General features: G+C 35.2%; 1 protein-coding gene across 6 annotated transcripts in view; it reads right to left on the bottom strand.

The window, feature by feature from the left end:
• Positions 1-7,594: 7,594 nt before the first annotated feature.
• Positions 7,595-14,558, bottom strand: part of PCDH9 (protocadherin 9) — a 672,821-nt gene continuing 665,857 nt past the window's right edge. For all 6 annotated transcript variants that reach the window (XM_031504809.2, XM_031504807.2, XM_077781369.1 and 3 more), the window contains one exon: positions 7,595-14,439. In XM_031504809.2, the coding sequence (XP_031360669.1) occupies positions 14,066-14,439 (374 nt within the window). In that variant the 3' untranslated portion in view covers positions 7,595-14,065. The remainder of the gene's footprint in view (positions 14,440-14,558) is intronic.

The raw sequence follows: 14,558 nt of genomic DNA, 5'->3' as shown, positions 1-14,558 counted from the left end.
CAGTCACACACAAATTAATGTTGCCTGTGTACTTACTGAGGGTGTATTTGATCCCCTCATCACCCAGATCATATATAAAGACAATAAACAGGACTGATTCCAACACTGAGCCCTCAGGCTCAGTGACCAGGCACAAAATGAATGCAGGACCATTCACCACCACTCTCTGAGCCTGGCCATCCAGCCAGTTCTTAACTTCCAACTCTTTTTCTATGGAGTGAAGGCAAAGTATGCTAATATTGCTGGATCTGGTTCCCCTACGGCAGTAGAACTCAAATCTGATCTTGACAATTCAGAGGCACTTCTGATGTCTATGATCCTGTGAACCTGAGCAAAGTATAGCATCCATAGCAAACAAAAGAATAAAAATGATTAAATATCAACAGCTTCCCTTAGGACTACAGTAACACATAGGACTACTTATGAAGGAATTAGTAAAACACATCCCAGTAATACACTTAGGATGACCCCATAGTTTGTTTTTTTTTTCTTCCTTCTCTTTGTTTCTTCTTATTTGATTGATTTTTCCTTTTCTATCTGTTACAAGATTTGAAGACAATACCATGAGAGAGAATTTCTTCACATCTGAAGGATAATATAGCAAAAATAATTGGTAAATGACAGAATATATTCTTTTTTGAAAACCAGCTCATAAGCATTGTCTTACACCTAATTTGATGAGAAACTCTGTTTTAAGTTTCTGCATTAATTGCAGTTGGAGTTAAATGTTTTGAACTGATTTCAAAGCCTTACTTTAATTAATAATACTAGTCTCTAATTTTGTTTTTAAATACTCAAACGAATTACTTTGTTTACAAAATTGTTTTAATATATAAGTGAAGATAGAAAAGGCTTAATTAACTTCAATTGATTGTAGATCAGGCTTTCAGTACCGCTGAATTCATGGATTTAAATTATATGTTTATATACACCCTCAATTGCATTCTGAATTGAGAGTAAAACTCTTCAATATAACAAACAAAATCTTTAAAAAATGGGCATTTAAAAATATTAAACTGAATTTATTCAGTACAGGAATTAATATATGTTCTTTTCACTATATATTATTTGATTATTTGCTGGTTTAATTACTTATTTTTATTTTATGACTTGGAATTTCTCATTGTTAAATAAATGCTCAGAGATTTGTAAACATATATGGAAATTATTAGCTGTATGAATTTTAAAAAACACTAACAAAAACAACCCTACCTTATTTTTCTTTCAAAATAGTTGTCACAATAGGTGTAGGTCATCTAACTAAACTATATAAAGATTATATAACTCTTAGTACTCATCAAAGTTGTAATAACTGCTTCTTCCCCACATTCCCATGCACACATGCACAAAAATAAATGTCTGTAGTCAGAAGGCATCTGCAGCTACACATTGAGATTTAGAAAACATCAACATCTTCAATACAGCCCTCTCACATATATTACAAATAACAAGCCACTTCTATATTTGTTGATAATATGCTCTTACTGGCTATGTATTCATTGCTTCACTTTTGCCAGGACTGTGAATACCAGTTAAGACTGTCCAAAATAAAGTCTTTGGGAGACCCACATTCTGTTCTCAGTCTACAACTATGCAAGCCTATCTTGGTATCCGAATCATAGTCATAGTTAAAAAACCTTAACAAAGACAACATATGCTTGGGGGGAAGTGGAGCTGACTGATAGAAAAGAGGCATGGATTAGAAGAAGACTTTATACAGATGACAGGTTTTAATGAAAATTCAGGGTTCAGTCTAGCAACATGATGTTCATATGATCAGTTAGACAGGAATTTGTGTGAAAATCTACAGCCAGAGAGGTCAAAGTTTGAATGAGGAAATGAGGAGTTACTGCTTCTGGACAAGGATGGAGAGGCAAGTTACAGTTCTCAGAGTTTGAAGAAGTGATGATCTAAGTGTATCCAGTTGTCTTTCATCCTGTTTGATTGTTTTTGTGTTGCAGCATTGTTGTATTTAAGACACCGAGGCCTCCTCAAACTCCAGTGGAATTAATGAGGTTTGGGGAAAAGCTTCACTTACAGCATAGACACATCAAGCCACCTATACATGGGTCTGGCAGCTGAAAACCTGGACTACATATTCCTTCTTCTATGGAATTACTTCCCTATTCTTCCTCACTTTTTTACATCAAAATTTCCATGATCCAGAACAACATTCCAACTATAACATCATACTTCAGACACAGAGAGATTATCCATCCTGATCTTGGCTACAGGAAGCACGAACATCTAATATTATATATTTATTTTCCCTTTCCCTTTTCTTCCTTTCTCTACATATAGTCAAGCTCATCCTATCCTATCCTATCCTATCCTATCCTATCCTATCCTATCCTATCCTATCCTATCCTATCCTATCCTATCCTATCCTATCCTATCCTACCCTACCCTACCCTACCCTACCCTACCCTACCCTACCCTACCCTATTTTCTATCTCTTTTCTAAAACCCTCACATTTTGTGTAAGTAGCTGCTGTACATAATTACCTACAAGTGTATACCCTTTAACACCCTTGTAAAGTAGAATTCTCCCTCAAAATGTGGGGGTACTGTCCACAAAGGTAATTCACAGCAAGTGTTGAAGCAGGTCAACATCATTTTTGGGACATACTTTGTTGTGCAAAACTGAATTCACAGACAATCTGATTTGCATGAGGGTCCAAAGAGAAAAAGAGTGGTCTTTCCATTAAAGTTAAAAAGATTCAGAGCTCTGAATCTGAAGAAAAAGAAGTCCTGTAGGTTTGAAAGACTTATGATTTTCTAAAACCTGTCACTTACCCTGGGTATCCTGAGAGATTTTGCAGTAGAGCGAAGATAGGTAGGAACAAGGAAAGACTACACAAGAACATTGACATCTGTTCTTTGCAGACAGAAGGCTGAAATGCTACTAAAATAAAATGGGAAAAAGAGGGCAGATCGTATAAGAAGGACAATGTGCTTATTTCACACAGAATTTAAGCAGCAGAAATTAAGCTCCTAAATAAATAGATTTCCTATGTGAGAAAGTATCTCAGGTGAACTTTTCACTAATTTTTATTTTTTCATTCTCTAGTGGCATATGCATACCTCATAGAAGCAGAATGATCTGGCTTAGAGGAGCCACACTGGTCTGCACTCTGATGTTCATCCTAGGTTTTTCATTATAGGGCTCTCTGTGGATGTCTGTAGGGGTCAGTTATCCCCATAAGAAGCTGTGAAGGTGCTGAGAGGTCTCTCAGCACAGCTCTGTTGATGTCTGAGGATGGGCTAGGAGAAGTCAGAAGTGCTCCCAAATCTGGCAGTGTAGCCTGCACTCAGCCCTCTGCAGTAGGAGCTCATGTAGCAAAAGAACCTGTTGTAGGCTTACCATTTGGAGATTAATACAGCATAACTCAACTCCTCTTTGGAATGCTAAAAAAAGTTGTAGGCAGTTTTTGCCTCCCATATTAGCTCTGCTTGTTCTAGACAGGGCTCAGCAATTTGAGGACACTAACTAGGTTCATAGCACTCAGCCCCATCTTTTGAAGGTTTGTTGGCTGAAAGGTAAATGTCATGATTTAGCTCTCACCATTCTCCACTTCTTAGGAAGAGATGAAGATGACCACTGTAGTTCAAGCTCAGGTGTTCTGTTTTGAGGATATGAATTTAATTTATTTTATCCACTGAAATGATTTTTTTTATTGATGAAGCCAACATCTGCCTAATTTCATGAGCAGCTTGTTGGATGGAGATGTGTGAGAAATTTATGAACATGTGCAGATCCTACACTATAAGCACTAAAAAAAGCCATTAAAACTGGTGGATGGGAAGAGGAAGTGCTGATGTACAGTTGGGTACTGTGTGATAGATCTGCAACAACTATACTATAACTTAGGCAGTCTAAATGTTTGTATGTTCAAATCTTTCTTCCCCTTTCCTCCTCTGTGTACAGTAATTGTCGGTTGCACAGCAGGATTACTCGGGGGCCTACAAGTTTAAGGATTTTGTGGTGCCTCTGACTGACATATCCTTTCATCCTTATTTGGTGTAATGACCACCAACATGAAAACTACTGCTTGAGCTAATCTGTCTCCTACCGAAATCAAAGGCAGCTTTTAATGCAGGGACCTTTGTAGTATAAAGATACCTTCAAGGAAAAAAATGCAAGTGTTAAAAAATTTTACAAATTCCTTTCTAGACAGACCTGACAACTATTTACTTTTGGCAAAATACCAGCTCCACAATCTCAGGATCTGATAATTCACTGTCTATCAACAAACAGAAAAAAGGACGTGGTGAATGCAAAAGAAGAGCAATGAATTCAGAATAGCCCTTCTGTGTCCATGGTCTATTGTCATATTTATCCTAGCATAATCACAATGCTACAAACATTCAAAATACAAAAACACTGTTGCAAATGGCAGTTTTAGGTATTCAGTAGATTCAGCAGCAACTACTCTCCAGTAAAGCTAGACAGGCTGTTGGAAACTAGTCAGGAAATAGGGTTTTGGTAGCTTCATGTTGTGAAAAATGAAGTTTCATTCTCATTTCTGTTTGTTTTCATTTTTAATTATTATTTTGGTTGGCAGTTAGTTGACTTATTGGTTCAAATACCCAAAAGCTTCAGTGGCTGGCTGTTAAACAGAATTTGTATAATTTTGGAAATGTACAGACAAAGACCTCATTAAATCAGTAGAATCTTTTTTTGAAATCATCCATATCTACTCCCAGTGCTAATGTAGTTGAATTAGTAATTACGTAATTGTTCAGGACTAAGGACTCACAGAGTCTGTGACTGCAAGCTTATTATAAATCATAATTACACATTTGATATTCTACAAGCTCAGAAAAACTCGATTTCTTACTACTTTTCGTACAGTAACCATATATTGATTGAATGCATATTTGGGTAGAATTATTGCTTGTAAAATTATTGAGTTTAGCCTTTAGCATGGTAATTGAATGAAACACAGTAGGGCATCCAAAGAAAATGTAATATTAGCAATATACTTCCCTGCAGCTACATATTTCATAAAGAAAATAAGAATCTAAAAATCATAAATATATTTTTCACTCATTCTTCCACATTTGTTTGCTTTATTTTTGAGCCATATGGTGCTTGAATCAGGTGAGCATCAATCTCTGTTTTTCACTGTTGTTCTGCTTAGAGGTTTTCAAGTTTTCAATATTAGTGATGCGTAATTTGACATGGTAGAGTATCCAGAGGCTTTGCAGCTGTCAGCTGCAAAGTTTGGAACAGGTTCTACGCTAGTATTCTCCATAAAACAGAGATCTAATGTGGCTAAACTTGGGAATAAAAGGATTTTTTCTGGAGCTCTTCAAAAATAGCTGGTTACCTGTTAGGAAACTTGAGATAATTTTAAAGGGTTCCTCAACTATGCACTTAAATCTAAGGAGCCAGAGGCCTACTCAGTATTTAATTTCCCTCAAAACCATACATCTAGAGGCTCCACAGCCATATTGTTTTAAGAATGAGGTTTAGACTCACCATGAGGCACAACAGCTCAGTTTCATTCAGTGCTGTTCCTAAAGAAGGAGGCAAGCGGTGTGTTGTTGTCTCAGCAAGTAGGTAGTTCTAGCTGAATGAACAGACCCTCATAAATTTTGCTTTCGTAACACAGTACAGGTGGTTTGGGGTTTTTTTTGTAGTGAGTAAAATAATTGTCTTTATGTGACTGCCTCCTTTTAATTTTTTTTCCTCTGTGGGTCTGAACACCACATGTTAGACAGTAATTATGCATGATCTTCATCAATAATGTAGAAGAGCTTCCTATTGAAGATAGCTTAAGTGTCCTAAGAGTACAAGATCATGCAGTAAAAGCACAGGACTATGTCATTCTCTGTGGTAAATAATACTCCTGAAGAAAAAATATAACCCCCTCCACCACAAATTAAAATATACTGTATAAACAGAATTCAAATTTCTCTTCCCAAAAGAAAACTCTACACTTGAATTAAAAACCACAAAGTAATACATAAACTTAAAGAAAGCTCTCTTACACAATTGCCTACACAGTACTAAGAAATATGCAGTGCTTGTTACATAAAAATTAAATAATGACTTGCAATAGAAAAAAACAGAATTGTGCAAATAATGTAATATTGGCTTTTGATTTTATGTGACTGGATCTCTTTAATCTCACATTGAATTAATTTAAACTTCAGACATTTTAATAACCCAGACCTTTCTGTAGAATGTTGCACTTGAAAAGAAATTCACCAATTGCTTTATGACATTACACCTGTATCTTTACCATCTGTGCCCTTTTGTGAGGGCTAGGAGAGTCTGAATTGTTTATGAGGAGTGTAATTCTTTGTGTATGTCTTTTTTCTTTGCTGGATGGTAGCACATAATTTCTTGATCATTAAAGCCTACAGATTATTTACAAATTATCTGTAGACAAAGATTTTATAAGGATTTGATACTGAGAATTTAATGGTCAAACTCAGTGCTCAGTTACATGGCATTGTTTGTGGTCTCTATATTCATATAGCAGGAAAAAGACCAAATTCTAAACATAATAATAAAAAAAAGAATTATATAAATTTGCCACAATTCTTCAATGGTGCCCCTTTTCCACAAGGCAATGATATTAAATGCCATGCGTACACAAATCTATGTACTTAGGAGGGTCTTTTTTTATGGTGCTAGAGAGATATGAAGGCTCAAAATTACTCTCTTCATTGTTGCAACAATTTACTGCTTCCCTAATGTAGACTTCTCCTACCCCATTTCTTTCCTGTCTTTGTGCTACACTCTCTCTCCTGCTCTCCACTGTGCGAGTAATGAGGTCAACAGCCTTCATGTCTATTCAGCACCCATATGACAAGATGTCAAAAATGTGTACATAGCTGCAGAACCACACACAGATCCCATTTCCAATTCTGGGAAGGGAAGGGAAGGGAAGGGAAGGGAAGGGAAGGGAAGGGAAGGGAAGGGAAGGGAAGGGAAGGGAAGGGAAGGGAAGGGAAGGGAAGGGAAGGGAAGGGAAGGGAAGGGAAGGGAAGGGTCCTATGGTATTTTGAAGTGAAATAACAGCAGAAAATGAGTTTCCTTTGAACATTAACAGATTTAAATGCCAGTAAAATACTGGCAAATGGCTTTTAAAAATAATCTAGAAACTTCCTATTGAATTTGGTATATCTAAGATTTTACCAACACCAGTTCCCAGTTTTGTTGATCCTTTCCACAATATGAAACATGAAAAAAAAAAAAAGCTGTTTAGTGTACCAGATTTCTGACTAATCTTCTGTTAAATCAGCTGTTATAAACATTATCGGGTGTAGAGTTTTTCCCTATCTGATCCAAGACTTAATATGTCTTTACCTGAGAAATTAAGAATGTATGCTTACTTCTGATACTACAGTCAACAAAACTTAACTACTGTATTATGCATTAATTTTATGTCTGATTTAAAGTACAGATCTCATCCTAATATCAATGGTGGATAAAGGCAAAAAGTAATTTCAAAGCTATTGGGGCACTCTCAACTGTATGAAGAAATTTTATCTCAGCTTCCCTTTAAACCAGGATCGTGTGTAAAGAGATAGTAAACACATAAAAAGACACATTCTTAAAACTCAGTTCACTAATAAATATTGTTATAGATATATATTTAGACAAGAAAAGAAACAGTTATAATTCCCGTACAGTACTTACCCATTTTAACATTATCACATGGTTGTACAAACAGGATTATAACAAGCAAAAGAAAGCACTTTATTGAATGAATAAATAATCAAAAGCATTGGTGAGGATAGTCTTAATAATATGCTGCTTCATACAGTTTAAAGTACATCAAACAACAAAATCCATAGTCCCAAAATTCCATTAAATAATACTGAGTAATTATGTGACCGATAATATTTATGTATATATATATAATTTATATATATATATTTGTGTGTATATAATCATATCATTATGAGTAATTAAGGTATCTATTTACATGCCATGCAATATTAGAATGTGTTGCAATACCTAGGCACAACAGGTGGATTTAAGAATGGCTGTGGAAAAAAAAAAAAAACAAACTTATTTTTGAAAATGAGGGACATTCATTTCCTTAAGTCCTTTCTTTTCATAATATACAGTGAGAATTTCAGATACTTTCTGATAGCTAAAAACATCCTCATTTTTGCTATTGCACAGTTAGGCAGCAGTATAAACGTAGATCTGTAATACGGACAGTGAGATGCTGCAGTTAGAGAAATTTTCAAAACATAGCATATGAAATGCATGTCTGTGATATTTTTCTCATTGTGGACCCAGTTCTGTGAAATTCTGAGCTATTCCTATAAGAGGAGGTTTACTGCCATGTTCTAAAGAAATTAAACGCATTCAGTGTCTCAAGAGAGCTATAGATTATTTGACAAGATGTGGGCACATGTCAGCACGTAAATGCTATTGTTGTCCAGCAAAGTGATGTGTCTGCATCAATGTAAAAAAAACCAAACCAAAACAAAACAAAACAAAACAACAACAAAACCAAAACCAACCCCCACCCAACTTAATTTATTGGCATTTATTTTAGTTTATAAGTAAACTACATGGTGATTTAAAAACCTGGAAATGGCACATTTATCTCTTCTAAAGTGTTATATACTGCTCTATTGACCAGTCTATACTAAAGGACCTGCAATTTCTATTACTAATTATTCTATGGGTCCTAATATTTTTGTTTGTAAGAGGTTTAATAAGGCCTGGAGGATCAGAACCAGTCCCTCTATGTTATGATCTTATTTTCAACTCAATTGGTTTGGTTTAAAACAAAGTATAGAATGAACTATCACCATATATATATATATATATATATATATATATATATATATATATAATTAAAGCATTTTATCACATAAACAGCTGTGTTAAATAAAGTATTATATTTCAGACAACTCAAACTGAAACTCAAATAATGTGTGAAAAAAGGGTATCTCATAATTTTGCAAGTAAGCATCTACCAATAAGCTTTTTGGAACAAGAGGAGAAGTCAGAGGTGGTTTGTTTTAGATTAGGGGGTAATTATATTTGATGGATGTGTCCACTAAGGTGGTGAGCAGTGCAAGTTAATAAAACTAATGTTAATTGAGTTACAGCTCAACTGTCCATGATATACTGAGCTGTTTCACACCTCTGGGTTATGTTGTATCATGTTCTCTGTATATTAAAATGCCTTTCTGTGCTCTAGAGCTAGTCCCCTTTTTGAAGTTTTTCATCACAGCAGAAATGATTACAAGTCTGTTAATTAAAGTCAATACTTTGGAACACAGTTCCACAACAGAAGTGTATTAAATAGGAGAGATGGAGCTGTGAGTACTGAGTTGCTTTTACAGTCTGAGCTGGCTCACATGAGGACATGTTCTGTAGAGAACTCTCACTGCTTATTTGTTCATGCTTATGGCAAAGATACATGCCATGAAAAGTTTTATAATCTGTATCAGGTAAATAGTTTATGGTCACAGGAAATCAAAACTTGTCCTTCTGTCTGAATTGGATATGATTCCACTGCTGTGCTCTCATGCCAGTAGCATACTTTTGTAATATACTTTGAGGTACTGCCTAAGGCTGCTAGACCATACCACTGTGTCTTTTGGCATGTTATGAGTCTGTGGCCTGTGGATCCCCTGACATCCCCTACTGCCACATTCCATGACTTTCACTATATCTTTCATTAAAGCAACTAATGCCTCCCTTTGCTTAAAACATCCCAAGATTCAACTTCTGATCAATAGTGCAATCTCCTTTTCTCTATTTATTTGTTTTCTCATGTCAGCTACATTAGTCTTTATCACTCCTGCCCTTAACACAAATATACATCTCCTGCCTTTATGCCATTTATGTATCCAAAGTTTCCTAAGTTTGTCCTTTATTTTAATGTACTCCATGATAAAGTCCTTAGGATTCCTTCTGACCTTGAATCTTAATTAAGGTAATAACTCATTAAGGTAATAATCACATTAGGCAAGGAATGTGAATATAATTTTCTTTCTATCTATTTGTTAAAATTTATGTATACTGCATAATCCTAATTCCATTTATTTTTTTGTCAGCCTTTATGCAGTATTCCGTGGAGTTCCAAGTGAACTCCAACAAGGGCCATTGAGTAGACAATTTCTTAAACTTTTTCTTTAAGAAAATACAGCACAACATTTTTCTTTCATATGACCTCATCATGCTGTGGGGCTCAGTAATCCCACCATCATGCTTTTTCTCCAAGTTACATCATCTATAACGGATCTCAAGAAGACAACTAATCCATCTTCTCCCTCTGACAAAAAAAGTCATGAATTGTTAGCTATTTTTTCTTTCTATTCTTCAAAGTACCAAGCCCATCTCTAGGCAATCTGTACATTACTACTTAAACCAATAGAAAATGTTTCACAGTTCAAGTGTAAACTTTTTTTTTTTTTTTAATGGTTCTGGCTGTTCTGTCTTTAGTAAGAGTTAGCACAGCATAGGAATAAAGTAGGACTAAGTAACTATGTGCATACTTTCTGTTTTCTATTTGGACTAAGGGATTTGGTCAGTGACAGCAAAGACAGAGGACTATGAAAGAAATAATTGGCAAATGTTTTTAGCAGTCTTTTAAGTGTGTGCCTTAAGAAATAAATAAATGAAGGGCACTCAGTCTGAAGGAAAGCAAAAAGCCAGAACTGAATCAGAGCAATCTGTATCATGACAGGTTATTAATAATTTTAAGTAATATTTAGCCTCAAAGATAGTAAAATTGAATAGTCACCAATACTCATCTGTCATCTGCTTGGGTGCAGTGGGATTTGAAATTTTTTAAAGCTCCTCATCTGAGATATCACAGAATTCCTGAAGGGTTTTTCCTTTCTTTTTTTTTTTTTCCTCTTTTTTCCTGAGTTTTAGACAATAGTAGTACTACTACTGATTGAGCCAACCAAATGGTTGTGAATGAACAGGCACCTACTAAATACATGTTTAGGGCCAAATTCAAATTCTATGGAAACATCTGGGAAACATTAATTTAGCTGAAATGGAATTAAGATGCAGTTCTCAGTGCTGCAGATATTTCCTTCCTTCCTTCCTTCCTTCCTTCCTTCCTTCCTTCCTTCCTTCCTTCCTTCCTTCCTTCCTTCCTTCCTTCCTTCCTTCCTTCCTTCCTTTCCACCCTCCCATCCATTGCTGACTCTGTCTCTCTTGCTCTCTTTTTCTTCTTTATTTCTCAGCTTTTTTTTTTATTTCTCCTGTCTTTTTAATTTAATAACCATTTCAAAGCTGGGTAAGGCCTTGATAATCTAAAATTACACAGAATTTGAGAAAATTAGATAAAATTTTCACCTGCTAGAAATTGAAACCGAATGTGTTTTAGCTTCTCCTGCACAGGTTGATAGCTGGACAATGTATTGAAGGTTGGAACAGACTATAGTTCTTTTTTTGCAGCAATAGTCGCATCTTTTATTTTCTGTCCATGATCAAAATATTTTCAAATATATTCTGTTAAAAAGGTATTTGTAATTAAACTGGTTGGAGCTATTTGGTTTTTCAAATAATTGTTGTACTTCTGGTTTTAATATAGAACTCAGTACATCTTTGCTTTAAAACTCAGCATGTTCAAAAATAGGTACTATTACTGACATATTTTTCAAGGTTGTTCAGCATTTTCTTTTTTTTTTATTTTGTTTTGTTTTGTTTTGTTTTGTTTTTACCTGTGCTGCAACAAAAATTATTATGCAGCTACTCAAATTTTCTTTGTAGGAAAGAATTTACTGTATCGTAGTATGACTTAATTCTACTCTCAAAAGAAAGACCAAAGTGTGATAAGTGCTGTATTTCCTATATGCTACCCCTGTACTTTTACAAAGATTCATACAAGGATGCTTATTCCATATGCCTATGTTGGCCTAACAAATGTGGGCTAGATTCTGTCATCCTTGTAATGAGTAAGTGAAACTTTACCCAAATCAAATAATTAATTTAGAATAAGTTCCTACTTACATAGGAATGTCAGAATATAGACCTCCAGGTTTATCATTTGCTGTATACTCCAGTCTTACACATATAGATATGAACTTAATGGACCATGGTATGGCTAGAAAAATAACTGGAAATTCAGAATGAAGCAAATAAACAAATCAACCAACAATAACAGAAGGAAAGAGAAATTAACAGGAATAAAGTCCCTTAGGAATCTGCCCAAGAACTAACACAACACAATCAGAAATTCAGAACATTTATTGCAAAAGCTGAATAACTAAATAATGTTGAACTGGCAAAGCAGTAACAAGGATAACTGGTTAGATATTTATTCTGTCAAAGTCATCAAACAACCCTCACAAACTGACATAAGTACTGCAATAAGCAATGCACCCCTAACCCATTTTTAAGCCTTTTGTACTGTGGAAGAAAAAATAAGTGAATTGCTATATACAAAAGAATAAAGAAAGAAAGAAAAATGTTCTCTTTTTTTGGTAAAAATAAAATAACCTTCAGATTAGCTGAATTTGTTACTTTAAGACTGATGTTTCACTGTGGCATAAGTAACTTGCTTTTTTCTGTAAGGACTTTTTATTTTTGCATGCTATTTATTTGTGTAAATCATCTTTCATGCCTTAACAAAAACCATCTAAAAATGTTTTGGATTTGGATTTGCTTTGCGTGCAACTTAGATCTTACTAACATTAGGAGTCACTCTGCTGATTTGACTGAGGTGACATGATACTGGTACCTGCCAGGCATTGACCAACTATGATAACAAACAGCTAAACAGCAATCATTAGAGATTTAACCCTTTAGTTCCCCCAACTAGCCTACCAGGAGAATGCTCTGTTACATCATGAAGGCACAACACATTAAATATTCTGTGGCTATGGTCTAAAATCACTCGTGTTACTACAACGTTAACGCAGATGAAGATCAACACAAATGCTGCTGTTTCAGCAATACAAACTGTCTTAGGTATAGACACACACCTGCCCAACTGGAAAAGCATTATTATTTTAATTTGTTCCTGTAGAATTTCCTCCACATATTTCAGCTGGGATCAACATCAGCTACCACTCATTAAATGACGGACTACAGCTAATTTGATCAAGGATCCCAAACAAATAGCCTTCTCCTTCACCCACCACCACACATTTAAATATTATTTTGTTTTGCAATTTCCCTGTTTTATGGAACATAATGGAAATTAAACAAAAATTGCTAAGTTTTTAAGCCCTTACAGAAGTATTTTAATTTCTTAATATTAAATTAAAAAAAAAAAAAGAATAAATTCTATCTGAATGCTGGCATCATTTGCTACTACATAGAGAAAAAGGGTTTTTTTCCTTTTCTACAAGCAACTTTTCTTTCTACCCCATCACTTTTTTCACTTTTAATACAAGTGGTTTGAGTTTCTTGGGACATTGTGTGTCAGACAGACTACTAACACAGAAGCACCATCACTGAAAACAAAAGCAAAACAACATGAAAGCAAATGAAAGAAATTAAAAAGCAACTGTGAAACACAGAAATATGCTACAGTATCTTTTCAAGTGAACATTATAAGTACACAAAAATTGTGAGTAATAATTGTTGCTATTTACAAGTATTTGAACGCTGATTGACTTACAAGTGTCCACTAACATTGTTAATAGCACAATAGGTTTAATGTTTACAGCTTCAATTGCTTGCAATATGATCTCAAGTATAACGGTCCCAGCATAGATCAATGACAACAAAAGCACAATTTTCTAACTGGATATGCTTTTCAATCTTTGCAATCCACTGAGCTTTTGCACTTTCTCACTCTCCAAATGCATCTTCTGTTTTTCATAGCAGCAGTCCAGGGTCAAAAAACAAAGTAACAAAAAGGGATATTTTCAAACTGGAGAGATCTCTGCAGACTTTAATCATGTCTATTTAACAAAACCACACAACTAGTAGAAACACTCTTTCATGTTGCAGGACATCATACCTTCCACGGTGCTAACATAAAGATATGCGAATGTCTGCTAGGTGAAGCATAGTTATAGAGGTCTACTCAGTACATAAAGCTCTGACTCACATATAGTATTAGCAAGTCTAAGTAAGCTAAAGTCATTGGTCCAAAGTAACCATTTCTTATAGTTGGTGCTCCTTTGGACTCTCCACAGATCCTGGGGCCTGTTTATAAGACTTCAAGTTGGCCAGAGGAATGTCAGTCATGTGGTTGCCAGTGTTGAAATGGCCCTCACTGGAACCATACTGCTTTCGATCACTGAACTGGTTTCTGTTGCTATCTTCTTTCCAGGTCCTGGTCAATGTGTGTCCATTAACTAGTTTGTCCTTCTTAACCCATTCCTTCTGAGGTGCAAAGGTGGAGAGAGGAGACTTTGGCTGTTGGTATGGGCCCAAGCTAGGAGGCATCCAACAGTTGTCTGAGTGACCCAAAACCAGGCATTCTTGAGTACACATCTCTGTAGCTTCAGCTAATCCTCGTGGACCAAGAGGCCCATCTGTAGAAGAAAAACAGAAAAAGAAAAAAGGGGAGAAAGGGGGAAAAAAAGATATAATATTAGATTGTGATATTTGTCATTTAACAAATACATAGACCTCAGGAGAAAATTAACAATGA

This window comes from Lonchura striata, chromosome 2 (assembly GCF_046129695.1).
Source record: "Lonchura striata isolate bLonStr1 chromosome 2, bLonStr1.mat, whole genome shotgun sequence".
NCBI lineage: Eukaryota > Metazoa > Chordata > Aves > Passeriformes > Estrildidae > Lonchura > Lonchura striata.
This window is presented reverse-complemented; position numbering and strand designations above follow the sequence as displayed.